Source organism: Lynx rufus, unplaced genomic scaffold, assembly GCF_022079265.1.
Source record: "Lynx rufus isolate CCGP_SWC_20201006 ecotype Redwood Valley unplaced genomic scaffold, mLynRuf1.p SCAF_28, whole genome shotgun sequence".
In the NCBI taxonomy this organism is placed as follows: Eukaryota; Metazoa; Chordata; class Mammalia; order Carnivora; family Felidae; genus Lynx; species Lynx rufus.
The window spans coordinates 1555281-1571897 of NW_025814843.1; the positions used below are offsets into that span (position 1 = coordinate 1555281).

General features: G+C 51.3%; 1 protein-coding gene across 2 annotated transcripts; it reads right to left on the minus strand.

The window, feature by feature from the left end:
- Window positions 1–117: 117 nt before the first annotated feature.
- Window positions 118–16457, minus strand: ATPAF2 (ATP synthase mitochondrial F1 complex assembly factor 2). Of its 2 annotated transcripts, none has more exons than XM_047089863.1 (8): window positions 16205–16457; window positions 6701–6745; window positions 6296–6441; window positions 5686–5783; window positions 4263–4343; window positions 2940–3052; window positions 2293–2408; window positions 118–476 (listed from the first exon to the last, which is right to left on the minus strand). In XM_047089863.1, exons 1-8 carry the CDS (start codon window positions 16335–16337, stop codon window positions 339–341), a joined length of 870 nt encoding a protein of 289 aa, XP_046945819.1. In that variant the 5' UTR covers window positions 16338–16457; the 3' UTR covers window positions 118–338. The 2 variants fall into 2 exon arrangements, with proteins under 2 accessions (XP_046945819.1, XP_046945818.1); XM_047089862.1 differs by lacking the exon at window positions 16205–16457 and adding an exon at window positions 8955–9316.
- Window positions 16458–16617: the final 160 nt, after the last annotated feature.

Genomic DNA, 16617 nt, shown 5'->3' on the forward strand with positions numbered 1-16617 from the left:
ACGGGCGGCAAATAGCAGAACGTGCCGTGGGAGGGAAGCTGTTTGACCTTGGTGAAACCCAGACACGACAAGAGGGACGGAGAAAAGTGGAGGTGCAAATGAAAACAGGGCTCCACATTTCCAGGGCAGAGAAATATTTAATAAAATCAGGTTGGGAGGAAGTCACTGGTTTGCTTGGCCGGCTCGCTGGCTGCCGGCCGGGGCGGGGGGACCCAGCTTGGACTCGAGCTGACCTTGACAGCCGCCCTGGGTCCTGGGGGCATCTCGGGGTAGCGCCGAGCTGGGGCGTCTGTGGCCGTGCGTGCAGCCTCTGTCCCGCTGGGGCTGCCCGCCCCGCCTCACTGCTGCAGGAGCTTGTGTTTCACCGTGGCGCTCTCGGAACAGAGGTGGACGAAGAGGGTGCCGGCGGCCGTGCGCGCCCGCAGCTCCCGCAGCTCGTAGTCGTGGGCCCACTCGATGTTGCCCCACTTCTGGATCTGAGGGGAGGACGTGACATGCCGCTGGGTGACTGGCCAAGTGTCCGCGTGCCGACCGGCCAGAGCCACATTCCACCCCAATAGCTGGGGTGGGGGGACCGGACTGGGCCCCCATCTTGCCAAAACACAAGACCCCCACGGGGGAGGCGGCAGGTGAGAACACGCAGGTGGGCAGAGCAGGCAGCCATGCTGACGGGGTGCGGACAGTTTGGGAGGGGTGCCGTCCAGGTCCAGGGCCCAGAGGCACCCACTGCCACAAATGCCACGTGCATCTCCCCCCAAGGGGGCCCAACCCGAATGCCATCCTCCTCCCACAAGGAGGCTGGTGGGAGGCAGCCTGGAAAATGTCATCCTCTGCAAGCTGCCTCGCTGGGCTGGGCTGCAAGTGCCCCCCTGCCTCCCCTCCCCACTCCCCCCCCCCCCAGTGTGGGTGGGATAAATAAATCAACCAAGGCCACATGGTCACTTCAGTTCCGACTCCCCGGGGGTGCTGCAGAAACCTGTGCTCTGCACGCTGGAGCCGACTTGTGGATTGTCTCCAGGGCTCTAACAACTGCAGGGGAGAAGCCCAGACACGCAGTGTGGCCATCCAGATGTCAGCGGGACTCCAGCCAGGCCCTGCTGGCTCCTCCCTGGCCAGAGGCCCAGCTGCCCCAGCCCATCCAGGAACTCGGGATCTGCCACGCCACACGAGCTACTGGGATCTTTGGGCAGCCCGGTCAATGTGGACAACTGTGATCTGTCGTCTGAAGAGCACTTTACAGCTTTGGAGAGGCCTCCACACGTAACCCAGGTAACTCCCTGTTTTGTGGCAGATCGAACCTAGTTCAGAGACTGATGGCCTGGCTCGGGTGCCACCATCAAATGCAGAGCCCAGAATAGAGGGCAGGTTTCCTGCCCCCCCCCCCACCTCTCAAAGCCCTCACACCCCCACACATCACTCCCTGCCTGTTTAATTGTTCCTAGCTGGCCTCTTTTGCGACAGAGAAACAGTTTTTACCCCTGGCATTTTTCTGAGCAGATGACTAGACGGACTTGGGAAATAATGTCATTACAAAAGGGTTTTCATCATGCTAGGAGCCGATTTGTAATAGCAATTAACCTTCTGAGGTTGGAAAGAAAGCAGTAAAAAGACTGCAGAGAACGCCATAATTCTCAGAGTTAAAAAATGCAAATGACAGTGTAGCAAAACCATATTAATTTCAAACCAACTAAATGAAAACTTATGTACAAACAGCAGCCACCCGTGTTTGCTCTGCCAGCCAGATGACCCACCGTGTGAGTCAGGGCGCCAAGGCTCAGCTTAGCCTCTGTGTGAGCACGAACGTGGCTCCTAGTCCTGTTAGCGGGGCCCGTTCTTCGGGGCCCAGGCAGACGACCTTGATCTGCCTGTGAACCTCTATCTGTAGATAGTGGGGAAGGCCTGGAGTCACCCAGACCTGGCTCCAAACCCTGGCTCCAGCATTTTCCGGGGGTGGGACCCATGCCTCAGTTTCCTCCTGTGTAAAAAAGGGATAACAGCAGCCCCCACCTGGCCAGGTTGTTCAGAAGAGGTGAGGCGTGAGGAGAGAGCTAAGCATAGTGTTAGAACACAGTGGGAGCCCTCCCTGCCCTTATTTTGTGTTGTTATTTCTTGACAATACTTTCATCGGCCCTTAGTTTTGATTTCTGGATGTACATGAAAGTAACAGAAGGCCAAATCTACATAAGAACATTTTAGATGGGCTAGCTCCCACCTCCAGTTAATCTGAGTCAGGGAGAGGAGAGGAGAGGTGAGGCCCTGAGGTACCCCACCTCGGGCCGCTGGCTGCCTCACCTGGTACTCCTCCTCCAGGCGTGACAGCAGCACGGCCTGCTCCACTGTCAGGCGCCGGTCAATCAGGCCCAAGGTCAACACCATGGACTTGAGCTGGGTCACCACAAACTCAATCCCTGCGGGGATACAAGCCAGGTCAGGATCCAGGGCCCACCCCACCCCAAAACAGGGCAGTCACTGGACCTACACTTTGTGAGTCCCTGCAGCCCTAGAGAGGTACAAAAGCGCGACCTGGGGGAGAAAGGTCACAGGGGACATACGCTTTGCGGTCGGCTCTGTATTCTTTCCCCACTCTTCTCAGACAGCCCTCTGGTTTCCCTCGGGGGTGTGATCCCACTTCCGCTCCTGCCCAGGGTGGGCACGGGACCTGAACCTATGCTGTCAAGAGAGCTCCACCCTCTGCCCAGTGACTGGTTTGCGGATGGCCACGTGACTGGAGCCAGGCCAATGAGATCTGAAGTTGAGATGCCTGAAGAGGAGAAAGCCAACCTTCTCCTGGGAGGGTGGGGAGCCTGCTGTCCCCCTTGGACTGAGTAGAAGGGTTAGCATCGGGGCCGCCCCCTAGAGTGCCCCTGTGACACTCTGGGCTTCGGATGCCTATGCCCATCAGGCCGCCCTCCCAGGCCCGTAGGAAGCGCCTCAAATACCTTGTAGGGCCCACATGTTGTAAGAGGCCAGGTGGCTGGTGAGCACTTCCCGAGTCCTGGCTGGGATGCTGGGCCCCATTATGCTGGTGGAGGAGCCGATCTCCACATCGTACCTGCAAGGAAAACACTTCGCTGTGTCCTATTGCGTTGAAGCGGGCTTCAACAATGACACATTTTCAAGAACGGTCCTAACTATACAAGGCACAGGAGAAACATAATGGAGTAAAGGCAATTTTTGTCATTTTCTTTCATATGTAACTCATTTTTCCTGTTGGTTTAGAAATATTCTTGCTGAAATTTCTAATAGTAACACCGTGAATGGCCAGGTTGTTTTGTAAACCATTAAGGATGAGAATCTCAAGTGGCACACAAAGCAGATAATTTTGTACCAGAGCAAAGATCTCCAGGCACCTACGCTATCGTTATATTTCATTAAACTCTGCAGTGACACCGTGCCTTCAGAGCCCTTACACAATGCTGTAGTGGTTACATTTTATGGGATCCTTTAGTGCAGTGGCTGTGCCTTTTACTATAAAACCCAAGGATACCCGGCACACTGTGGGCATTCAGGAAACGCGTACAAACGAGACTGACCGATATCACTTGGGTGAAAAATGGTTTGCCAAAAACAACACTGTGCACGCTTACAAAATACTACGGTCAGAGCAGTACCATGGTAGGAGCCCTTCCAAACTCCCCCGGAATGAAATGAAATTGAATTCATGTTGCCACCCCATCAACAGTTTGTTCAACTTTGCACAAAAGGACCTTTCTGCTAAGGAAACATGCTGGGTATCGTCAATTCCTAGAAGCCTTACATTCACAGGATAAACGTTACCAGACTCGTCCTCACGTGCATACGTATCACACACGCCGTTTTTGGATTTAGTTTAATGGTACAGCACTCGTGGCCATGATAAAGATGGTAACTGCCCAGATCTGAGTATTTACCGTGTACCAAGCGGGATACTGGGCATCACTTTGTTTGCTCCTCACAATACACTAAGAGGTGGGGATTATGAGGACCACTCACAGACAAGGAAGCTCAGAGAGCTCACGGCACTAGCCGCGGGGTCACGCAGCCAACCGTGGCAGAGCTGGGGCTCCATCCCTACGTTCAGCACAGCGCGAACGGACGGCAGGTGCTTGGTGCGTGGTGACTGATACTGACTTGAGGAGGATTTTTTCCCAAGGTGCCCAGTCCCGTCCCTAAACATGCGAGAGGTGCTGAATTCCGCAGGTCAATTAGCCAAGGGCTTTGGTGGTCCAGCGTGCCCCCTGACCGCACCAGCCTGCCCAACACTGTGGGGCCGCGCCTCTTACCTTTCTTCGGCCCATTCGATGATCGGGTCCCACTCGTTCCTTTGAAGTTCCACTAGTGTCGCTGGCTCATCCACCCTGTAGCTAATTCATTGCAAAAATCACCTTCGTTACTAAAAAAGTACAATTCTTTCACTCAGTGACAGACGATGGAAAAACACAAAAGGCCACCGCAAAAAACCTCTCCACTCAACTCCCCCCACCCAGCCCTGCCAGTCCTTCCTGAAAGCAGTAGTTCTCAAAGTGTAGCCTTGGGGCCAGCAGCAGAGCGTCACCTCAGAACCCGATAGAAATGCCAGTTCTCTGGCCCCACCCCCCATCTATGGAAAGCAGAAGCTTGAGGGGTGGAGACCAGCAATCTGTGTTTTAACAAGCCCTCTAGGGGATTCTAATGTAACCTTGGGTTTGAGAACCACTGTCCTAAATGTCCCCAGTCATCTGACAGGTCAAGGCTTGCAACGCGGTCAATGCCATTCTGAACACTAACACTGCACCCCCAGATCCACTGGGGTGCTGTGCCAGAAGCTCAGTCACTGCGTCCCTACCAACCCTAACCCTTCCGAGAGACCGTGCCCCTGGCCACAAATTGCCCGTGGGCACCTCGTGAGCCCACATGCTCCTGGCTACACATGCAGCTGCTGGCTCGGATGCCTGACGCCACGTGGTGCCACTTATTGTGACAAAGAGACCCAGAAAATGGGAGTCGGCTGAGGGGAGCTGCGCGGCAAGGCCTCACGGGGCGGGAAGACGAGGGGACACCCCGGAAGGCCACCGTGCGGCGTGAGCAGAAGGGAGAAGAGACACCGTGAGTGTGCAGGAAAATGGGCCGCTGCGATGATCAGGCCGTGGGACAGCTCAGGATTCTAGAGCATTTGGGCTGGCCGACACGTGCCGCTCAAGCACTTCTGTCCTTCCCCAGCTTGCCTTCAACACTACCGCCCAGTTAGCTGAAGAACACTGGCACGGGAGGGAGGATTCAGAAGTGGAAGCAACCAGCTCCTGAGAACGAGTGACCGTCTCCGGGTCCAAGCTGACGAGTGAGAACAACGATGCCTACGTGAGAGTGTGCCGGTGGCCACAGGTCCAGCATCGAACGCCCCACCGGGAGCTGGCCAGTGACCCCCTTGGTCCTGGAGCCCGTGAGAGCTACATATGCTACCCTACCCCGGCCCGGACAAAAGGACAGCTGCCGGGCTGCAGAAAGGAACGCCCGGGGCTCTGACACTGGTGTACCCCGAGGAGCCCTCCCTCCCAGGGACGCGCAGGGCGGGCGGCTAAGTGGTGATGTCAAGCAGACCGCCTCCCTGCCCTCTGAGATAAAGGAAAAGGGTCTGCGTCTTCCGCTGATAACTGTCTGGGCAAATGAGGCAAACAGCCCAAGGGACCCACTCAGTCCAAGGGGAATGCCCATCTAAATGTCAATTACCAGATGGTGTCGGTGTCCAGAAACTTCACAGCCGCCTGGATCAGCTGGTCCTTGTTTCGCTGGGTAGGGTTGTCTAGAGACGTGTTGCACAATGTGGTCTGAATCAGGAGGCAAAAAGCCCCGTCACCACCACTGGGCCCAGGCAAAAAGCACTGCGTCCCAGGGGACACTGCCTCCAACCACAGCAACACGGAGAACCAGACAGCACCGCCCAGGAAGTGCTGGAGCCAAAGCGAAGCCCCCGGCCCCACGTGTCTCCACAACTCCAGCTGTAGCACATCTACCGAGAGCTCCGTGCCACACGCTGTGTGTGACAGCCCGTGGGCCCGTGGGCTTCTCACAGCAGCCCTGGGAGTAATGAAGCTGCCCAGGTCTCGTGCTCTCCACTACGAGGCTCCGCTCTATGTAATTGAATCCTTATGACATCCTTGTTCTGAGCAGGGGGACTGCAGCGGGCCAGACCAGCAGGGGAAGGGTCAGCACGCTCAAGGAGGCGAGTGTGGCTGGAGTCCACCCCTGAGGGCCTCATCTGAATTTGGAAAAGACTCTCAATTTTTGCCAGGTACCCTAGGAAGCCAGCAGTCGGGGTATACGTTCATGAACTTGTTACCAGGTGCATGGTGTAGAACTTGATGGTGTCCTGCTGGGAGTCCCATTCAGTGGCCACTGCGATGGCCAGGGCCTCGCTGGGGACGGTAAAGAGCTTGGCTTGGGGAGTTTTCAGCTTCCTGTGGTCCAGGTTTATCTCAAAGCCACCTTGAAAGATCAAATGAAAACCTCTCAGGGATTGTTAAGTGGAATCGAGTGACCATTCCTATATTTAGCTACTTGAATTGGTGCAGACAAAGACAACTCTGAGTCCCTTCACGGAGGGCTTACAGAAACCTATCCAACAAAAGCGCGAAGGGTAATCTCACTGCTGAAACCAGCTAGAGATGAAAAATGTTTCTACCCATTCACAGAAAAAAAAAAAAAAAAGAAAGAAAGAGAGGCAGTCAAAACTTCAGACACTCACCTTCACCCTGTGTGATGCTGACATTCTGATAAAACCTCTTCCTTTCTATAAAAAAAGATTTTTCAAAAAGGCAGTTTAAAATAACGTCGAGACGGCTCAGGAAGTGACAAGACCGGCTAGTGTCATTACTGCTAATGCTGATTGATTGGCTTGATTTTCATATCACTATTCAAGGTCTGCCCTACTCTACGCGGCATAATCAACAGCTTCTGATTAAAGTTGGAAGGAGGAGGGCATGCACTCTCCAGGGATGAGGGAGGAACAGGACATACTGGTCATGCCCCCGCCAGCCCCCGAGCCCAGGAATAGTCTGATCACGAAGCATTGCAAAGCTGCAGACTGTCTGACGTGACAGATTTTTCCAGCACTTTGTGCTTTAACGTCTAAGCATGCTCCTCCCCCAACACCACCCCCACCAGCACTGCCCCCATGCCAGAACAAGGTGCTCCCATCCAAAGATCGTATCTGAATGTGATAAAGCCCGAGATCCATTTTGGGCAAGGGTCTGATGCCTCTAAGTAGGCAAGAGAGGAAAGCCAGTGTGGACGTAGGTGTGCACGTGTGTGGTAAGGGGAGATCCCAGGAGCATTTCTCATCCTCTCTATCCAATTAATTAACCTAATTAACCAGCTTGCCTGTGTATTCAACAAGAACTCCAGGCAATTCCTTTTTTTTTTTTTACTTAATTTTTTTTTAATGTTTATTCATTTTTGAGAGAGAGAGACAGAGTATGAGCAGGGGAGGGGTAGAGAGAGAGGGAGACACAGGATCCGAGCTGTCAGCACAGAGCCCGATGCGGGGCTCGAGCCCATGAACCGCGAGATCATGACCTGAACTGAAGTCGGATGCTTAACTGACTGAGCCACCCAGGTGCCCCTCCAAGCATTTCCTTTAAGAATGGGGAAACAGGAGTGCCTGGGTAGCTCGGTCGGTTAAGCATCTGACTCTTGATTTTGGCCCAGGCCGTGATCTCACAGTTTCGTGAGTTCAAGCCCCATATTGGGTTCTGCGCTGACAGCACAGAGCCTGCTCTGGATTCTCTGCCCCTTCCCCTCTCATGTGCCGTCTAGCTCAAAATAAACTTTAAAAAAGTGGGGTGGCGGGGGGAGAGGAATATGTGTCCTATGATATGTGAAAATAACTTGAATAAAATCTTGTATGAAAATGTAAACAAATCCCCCCTCTTCTGCTTGGAGGGCTTAAAAACCAAGAGGGCCTCATAGGAATTATGCAGATTCCTTCAGCTAATAAGGAACAAGTAGGTCACATTTTGGGAGCTAAAAACCATAACCCAGTCTTAACCTTTGTTAGCACAAAACCTTGACTCTTTCATTCGTTCCTGCTGTTCCATATTCACTGGGTGCTAAAAGCCTTCAGAGTCCATTAGTGAAGTTACTTGTTGGAAATAACAATGCAGCATGCGGAGGAGGGAACTCATTAGTTTTTAATGCTTTTTAACTTCTTTTAGTGCTTAAAAAAAAAAAAAAAGCAAACCAAACAAAATAAAATGAATTCAGGGGTGCCTGGGTGGCTGTCAGTTAAGCATCTGACTTTGGCTCAGGTCGTGATCTCGCAGTTCGTGAGTTCAAGCCCCATGTCAGGCTCTGTGCTGTCAGCTGAGCCTGGAGCCTTCTTTGGATTCTGTGTCTCCCTCTCCCTCTGCCCCTCCGCGGTTCACACTCTGTCTCTCTCTCTCAAAAATAAATACACATTAAAAAGAATTAATTCAAATAGACTATGAAAATCAGGAGAGCTTCGTTTATGCATGGCGGGGGTGGGGGGGGGAGGTAAAACGGAGGCAGAGTATCTGGTCTTCCTCCAAACGTGGTATTTTCAGGTTTTCCACGACCCATCAGTTTTTCCCAAATTTTGTGTTCTATCATTGATGCTTCAAGTCCAAACTGCATGTCCACAGTCACGCTTTTACTAAAGCCCAACGGGTTTCCCACTTCCAAAAACCGTATGCCTACCAGGTGCCAGGTACTATTCTAGGTATGTGGGATAAAACCATGAATAAAAATGACAAAAATCCCTGTCTTTATGGAGTCTAAACACTTAAAAAATAAATAAAGTGGCAGGGTCTGGCCACCGAGATGCTCCTGCATTATTATGGCACGAGTTACCAACTTTCCCTGAAACGGTAACAGTGATTCTCTCACACATTTGACTCCAAGATAGAAAGTCTGCACCATCCTGGTGCTTTCAAATGCCCCTACTTCACATGTCACGTTCGGGTAGCAGATGAAACACGAACCTGGAGGCCTCCTTGCGTAGGTCTGGAGGCACCCGGACCACATCCAGTAAGTTCTCCAATGCCTGAGCTGGGCAACGTGTCTAAAGCCAGGCCAGACAGGAAGTGGGAAGAGATCTGAAAGCTGACTCATCACCAGTGGGGGAAGGATCTGCCCCCATCGGCAGGAAGCGCCACCAGAGAGCATTCTAGCACACAGCGCGACACAGCCCCGGGAAGTGGGCCCAAGAGACCTGGACTTGGGGCAGAAACTGACAGCACAGGCTGAACCTTCCAAAGCTGGCAGGACAGTGAGGTTTCCCACGAGGGAAGTCTTTTTTTCTCTGCTTTGCTGGTCAGGCTTTGGTTCCTGTGTCCTGGCCAGGTCCCCCTCTGTATCTGATTCAGAAAACTGGAAGGGAGTGGGAAGGCCAGAAGGGCAAGGATGGGTTAACCCAAATTGCTCAAAACAGCAGTAAGCCATGCAGAAAGAGACGACAGCCCTGGGCGAAAGGGGCACAAAGTCTGCCGGGCTTCAGGACAGGGCAGGCCCACGTGCGGCGTGTTTTAAACACGTGCTCACCTGAGCGCAGTGGACACGTGGAGGGGCAAACTTCAGGCTTAGAACAAACTTCCAGTGAGTACCGACCCTGTTCCAGGAGGGGGAATAAGACCTGGGGGTCAGAATCAAAGCTCACCCCTGCTCTCAAGGCACTTCCTGTCTACTGGGAAGCTGAACGCGAATCCAGCCAAACAGTAAAGTGATTTTGAAGGCCCAAGTACAAGGAACACTGGAAACACACACAAACACACGCACACACACCAGGAGAGCCTAATCTCATCTCATCGCGGGCTAAAGGAAGACCTCCAGGCAGTCAGATTTCATCTGAGACCTGATGGAGAGGCAGGAGTTGGCCAGTCTGCACTGATGGATTCTTTTTTTGGAGGGGGGGGGTGGGGGTGTGTGTGGAAGGAATTTCCAGCAGAAGAAACTGCTTACAGGAAGGTCTTTGGCCTCATGAGAGTTTGGAGAACTAAAAAGATGGTCAGAAGGACAAGAACGTAGCTATCCTGCAGAGGATGGTTCGAGATGCCCAGAGAGGGGGGGTGAGGGCCAGATCTGGGGGAGGGGGCTGGGTAGGTCACAGTACGGAGGCAGAGGGAGCCAAGTTAGAGATTCACATAGGAAAACAAAGCCAGGATCTGGAAAACTAATTTGGTGGAACCCATGCCCCCCAACAATGTCAAAAGATGGAGGTTCTTCACCTGAGCCCTCAAAGGTCTTGGGTCACGTAAAATAAATCGTGAGACCAGGAACCTCGGAAGCACCCATATTCTCAGTGAACACAGGACTAGCTGTCAGCAACAGGGACCTCATCTTTAAAGATGAAATTAACACCTAAGCCTTGTAGGATCACACAGAACTTGGGTCTGTTCTCAGTATGAATCGCTCTCTTTACAGAACATCTGTTTCAGTGGCAAAAACACGGTCGGTGCCTTTTACACGTGGACTATGTAGATATAAAGACATAGGTATGTGAACAAGTATTGAATTTTAAAAGCTAGCCCCAAGAAAATAGGCTATATACACAGAGAAGCAGCGAGCGACTTTAAAAACCTGCTCGTAAAAAAAAAAACAAAAAAAAAAAACAAACAAAAAAAAAAAAACCTGCTCGTGTGATGAGTGACTTGGAAATTAATGACCATCAGGTCCTTCTCCTATGAGGTCATTTCAATCCATAAAAAGAAACAGGCCTGTTGGGGCTCAGTCGGTTACGTGCCCGGCTCTTGATTTCAGCTCAGGTCATGATCTCACAGTTCCTGGGTTCGAGCCCCGTGTCGGGCTACATGCTGACAGTACTGAGCCTGCTTGGGAGTCTCTCTCTCTGCTCCTCCCGCACGTGCACGCACGCACACACACTCTCAAAATAAATAAACTTAAAAAAAGAAAGAAAGAAACAAACAAACAAACAAACAGGCTGTTTTCTGTGTCCCTTCTCCTACATGCCTCCTCCTGTCCTAGGCTTCATGGACCAGTGAGCCATCTTTCTACCAGACTCAATTTTCGCCAGGCCTTTGCTTTGGAAAGACTCAAAGCTTCAGAACTACAACTCCCACAGTGCAGCAAGAACAGAGAAAGTGCCCTCTGGAAGGTCTCAACACCTTTATCTTTTTAAACAGTGCCATCTGGTGGGCCTGAAGCCTTAAAGCTAGATTCTGACTTCGGGCATGACTCCATCCATAATCCTTGGGCGGCTCCAGACCATCTATTTCAGAACTGGCAGCCTGAAAATAAAAAAGACAACCCAACTAAAAAATGGTCAAAGGATCTGAATAGACATCTCTCCACCAAAGAAAATGTACAAAAATCAGCACATGAAAAAGATGCTGGACTTCATCACCATCAGGAAAATGCAAAACAAAAGCGGGAGAAACCACTTTGTAACCACTGGGATGGCTATAATTAAAAACAGGTAATGATAGGGGCGCCTGGGTGGCTCAGTCGGTTAAGTGTCTGACTTCGGCTCAGGTCGTGATCTCGCGGTCCGTGAGTTCGAGCCCCGCGTCAGGCTCTGGGCTGACGGCTCAGAGCCTGGAGCCTGCTTCCGATACTGTGTCTCCCTCTCTCTCTGCCCCTCCCCCGTTCATGCTCTGTCTCTCTCTGTCCCAAAAATAAATAAACGTTGAAAAAAAAATTAAAATTAAAAAAAAAAGAAAACATACACCCACATAAAAAGTTGTACACACACACCACTTGTACACAAATGTTTAGAGCAGCATTTGGAATAGCCGAACGATGTTAACAACCCAGACGTTTATCAGGAGATGGATGGAGAAATAAGATGTGATATGGCCATACAACTGAATATTACTCAGCTATGAAAAACACGAGGGTACTGATACATGCTACAACTTGGATAAACCTTGAAAACAGTCTAAATGAAAAAAGAGCCTGCCCCAAAAAGACTGCATTCCATTTATGAAATGTCCAAACTAGAGAAATCTACAAAGACAGGAAGTAGAATAGTGGTTATCTAGGGCTAGAGGGATAGGGATAGGGAGGGAAGGAAAAGGTGATAGCTAAAGGGCACAGGGCTTCTTTTGGGGGTGATAAAAATGTTCGAGAACCATGGTGATGGCTGTACAACTCTGTGACGATACTAGAAACCACTGCATTCTACCTTTTAAATGAATGAATTGTAAGTGAATTGTCTCTCCATAAAGCTGTTAAAAAAAATTTCCTCAGGGTTGGGGTGCCTGGGTAGCTTAGTCAGTTGGGCATCTGGCTCTTAATTTCGGCTCAGGGCATGATCTCATGGTTCGTGGGATTGAGCCCCACGCTGGGGTCTGCACTGGCAGCACAGAGCCTGCTTGGGGTTCTCTCTCTCTCTCTCTCTCTGCCCCCACCCCCCCAAATAAATAAACTTTAAAAACTCTTCGGGGCAAATACATCTGCCATAGCAATTAATGTAAATGAGCTAAATCACTAAACACGTTTTTTTCCCAATTGCTCTAGCATCCTGAGGAGGGGTTGGCCAACTTTTCCCATAAAGAGCCAGAGTAAATATTTTAGGCTTGGCAGGCCATATGGTCTCTGTTGCAATTAGTCAGCTCTGCAGTGAAAGTAGCCTTAGATTATACGAAAATGAATGAGGATGGCGGTGTTCCAATAAAACTTTATTTACAAAAACAGGTGGCAGGCTGGGGGCTCTGTCTACAGAATCTCCCGCAACCCAACACAGCCGCTCTTTAAAGGCAGGGCAAGTAATGCCTCTGAGGTGGTAGAGATTCTGAGAAGCTAAATGACTTGTCCAGGTGACAATTTAAATTTTTTTTTAAATGTTTATTTATTTTTGACAGAGAGAGAGAGAGACAGAGCGTGAGCAGGGGAGGGGCAGAGAGAGAGAGGGAGACACAGAATCCAAAGCAGGCTCCAGGCTCCGAGCTGTCAGCACACAGCCTGACGCGGGGCTCGAACTCACAGACCGCGAGATCACGACCTGAACCGAAGTCGGACGCTCAACCGACTGAGCCACCCAGGCGCCCCATCCAGGTGACAATTTAAACAGAGGACACCAGCCTGGACTTTTGCTGGGCATGGCACTCAGCCAGACAAGCAGCCTCTCCGGAACACCTTCCCCCTCTATAAAGGGCTGGTGGATCGCGGACAAGCAGTATAGAGCTGGACCACCCCACACCCTCACACAGGTCTCCTTGCTGCAAAATCTCCTCCAACACCCCAGGGACCCTTTCCCAAACCCCTCCTCTCCTTCTGACACCCTTCAGCGGCACTGCCATTCCTAAGGAGCCAAGTTCAATCTGCTTGCCAACCAAGTCTTCATGGAGAAGTCCCCCACCTGGGTTTACTATTCCGCCATCCCAGAGACTCACAGAATCTCAAACCGGTAATGTCTTTGCAGTGCACTCATTGGCCTGGTTTCAGGTACCTCCCTCCCACCGGGCTTCATTCTTTCATTCCTGTTTTCTTTCATGTTTGACTAACTACCACGAGCCGGATACTTCCAAGAGCCTAAACTAGTAAAGTATGCAGTAGAAAGGAAGCAGAGATGGTGGGTCGTGGGCCACCATAGTGGGAGGTGGCATCCACGAGTCTAAATTAACCCTCTGCCTGTGCCAATTTAAGTGAACTCCTGAATGTGTCCCTTTGCTTGTGTCATTATCTTCCTGGGATATTGTAAAGGAAACTCTCGTTTTCCTTTACACATTCACACAGACACCCTGTACTCCAAATGTGTGGGGGTTTTGCCACCCATCAACTCTGTGACACCAGTGGGTGTCCTACAATTCAATTCAGTTCTGACGGTATCTGCCTGGAGATAGCATCGGATCCCACAAGGGCTCAGTCCCACAAGACTGCATTCCCCGGCTCCCTGCAGATGGCAAATGCAAGCCCAGATGGTCGGTCTCCTATGCTGCTGACCTACTGGCTATAAATCAGAGGTTCCCAGGACCCCTCCAATTTGCCAGAGTAGCTCATAGCACTCAGAAGAAAAGATTTTACTTACTAGATTACTAGCTTATTATAAAAGGATACAACTCGGGAACAGCCACACAAAGAGATGCACAGGGCAAGCTATGGGGGAAAGGGTACGGGGCTTCCGTGCCTTCTCGGGGCATGCTACTCTTCCAACATCGCTACGTGTTCACCAACCCAGAGGCTCTCTGAACCCCACAGTTCAGGGATTTTATGGAGGCTTCATTACATGGGCATGATTAATTAAATCACAGGCCATTAGTGATCAAATCAATCTCCCGCCCTTCTCCCCTCCCCAGAGGTCCGGGGGTGGAACTGAGAGTACCGAAACTCTAATCTTGTGGTCGGTTCCCCTGGCAACCAGCCCCCCCACCCTCCTCAGGTGCTTTCCAAAAGCCACCTCATTAACATAACCTCAGGTGTGGTTGAAAGGGCCTTAAGAATAAAACACTCCTTCCGGATTTTGTATCTCTGAGGCTATTTTAGGACAAGAGACCAAATAGCGTAACAAAAGCTTCTTCCGTAGGTCTTACTGCTTAGTAATTACAAGGGTTTTAAGAGATGCGTGCGAGGAACTGCAGGAAAACCAAATACATACAGTTGATCTTTGAACAACATGGGTTTGAACCGCGCAGATCCACTTATACCTAGATTTTTTTTTACAGTACAGTACTGTACATGTTATTTTCTCTTATGATTCTATTATAATTTTCCTAATAACATTCTTTAATCCAGCTTACTTTAAGGATACTGAATATAATACATATAACATACCAAATGGGCGTTCATCTACTGTTCATGTTATAGCTAAGGTTTCTGGTCAACAGTAGGTTATTAGTAGTTCAGTTTTGGGGGAATCAGTTACATGTGAATTTTTGCTGGTGGGGGTTGTGCTGGTGCCCCTAACCCATATGTTGGCCAACTGTATATTTCTCCTTATAGCTCACAATATCACAGATGCCCTTCCCTCTTTACTGGCTCTTCATGGCCCACGTCCAGGCCTTTCAACTTGGACCCTGACAGGTAAAAAAGCTCAGCTCCTTGCTGCATCCAACTCTCTCCATTTGCATAAAATTATGAAACTTAACAGAAGGATCCTCGAAGGCAACCTAGTCCTTCAACTCACAGAGGAAAATGAGGCCCAAAGGAAGCAGTCTCGTGCCCAGTATCACACGGTACCTCACAGGTTCAGCCAGCATTAAACCCCAGACCTGTACTTCGGCCACAATGCCAAACTATCTTAGAGTTCTAGATTTTCTAAAGCAGGCAGCATTACAGCAAGGTTCCTCAACCTCTGCTGTCATCTCTGAACTTGTTCTAGCCACCAACACTCTTCCTCCTCCTCTCCACTGAACTACTCATCTGTCAAGATTCAGCTGAAACGTCCTTTCCATCCAAGACCCTTTCTAGAGCCTCAAAACCCCCGAGGTGGAAACAGGTGCTTCTTTATGTTCTCCCAGCTTCCTTGTATTTCCCTTATCACAAAATACTACACACTATTGCTTAATCAGACTATTATAACCTGCAGTTGACAGTGAACATCATTAGAGGGAGACCACGACTGCCTGGAAGGCCACCGTGCCTCCAGCTCTCAGCACAGAAAAACTAACTGAATGAAAAGAGAGTGTTACTACTCTTCACTCATTTAAGGCAGTCACTCCCACTCTTTCCCTAAAAATTGTCCCCAGAAGCAGTGACAAAGCCACTACCTTCTTCTAGGCCTTATCAGTCAGAAGTAGAGGAAGGAGGCATCGGGGTCAACTCCTTAGCAGAAATGGCAGGGACCGTGGTAGGCCAGTGGGAGGGAGGGCCAGGAAACCCGCAGAGAACCTGGCCGGGATGGAAGATGAATGCCGACCGAATGCCCCGGTTCCAGGGTCCTTCTGTGCCCAGCCATCGGGACACAGAAAACAGGCCGATCTTTGCCCTCCACAAACTTCTCACAGAGTCTGCTCTGTGACCTTGGTGTAGTCCTGATCCAGAACCCAAATTTCCCTGTCTGAAAACCAGAATGCCATCTGCTTTCCTTACTGGAAAGGAAAACCGTAAGCGCTGAGAAAAGCTGCACGTGCCAAATGACCCTCAAGCGGTCTGCCCTTGCTTGCGCTTCTATTCGCCCTCCCCCCACCCCCATCTGTAGCAGGACCCGAAAGCACTGCGTAACTTCATGAGCCTGCACCCTTCTTCGGTTACCCTGCCCTGCACAGCCGAACCCCTCAGCCCACCTTAGCCCGGCTCGATCCCTGGCCAAAAGTGAATCTGCTCTGACCTCCCTCACCTGTTGGGGGGGCATAGGCCCGGGCAGGGGACAGGGGGTTTGGCCCCGGCCCCACGGAGGCGGTGAGGGCACCCCGAGGCTGGTTCAGGAGGCGGCGCCCCGCGTCCCGCAGCCGCAGGCAGCTCCTCCACATCGCGCCCGAGAGCCTGGGAGGACTACCCGCGCGAAACCTGAGAGCAGGAAGCAGAGTGAAGGGATCCCCAAGCCGCACGCTCGGGCTGTACGGAAACCGCTCACCACCTCCCCAGAGCCCTCAGCCTCCCCTGGACGCCGCCATCTTCCGCTTGACACCAGCGGCGCGCCGTCGCTCCGGCGCGCCTCCTGCGCACACCCCCAGTCAATCAGCATCACAAACGCACCTCGCCCCGCCCCCTCCACGCCGCGCCTCGGGATGAAGACTACAAGTCCCAGAG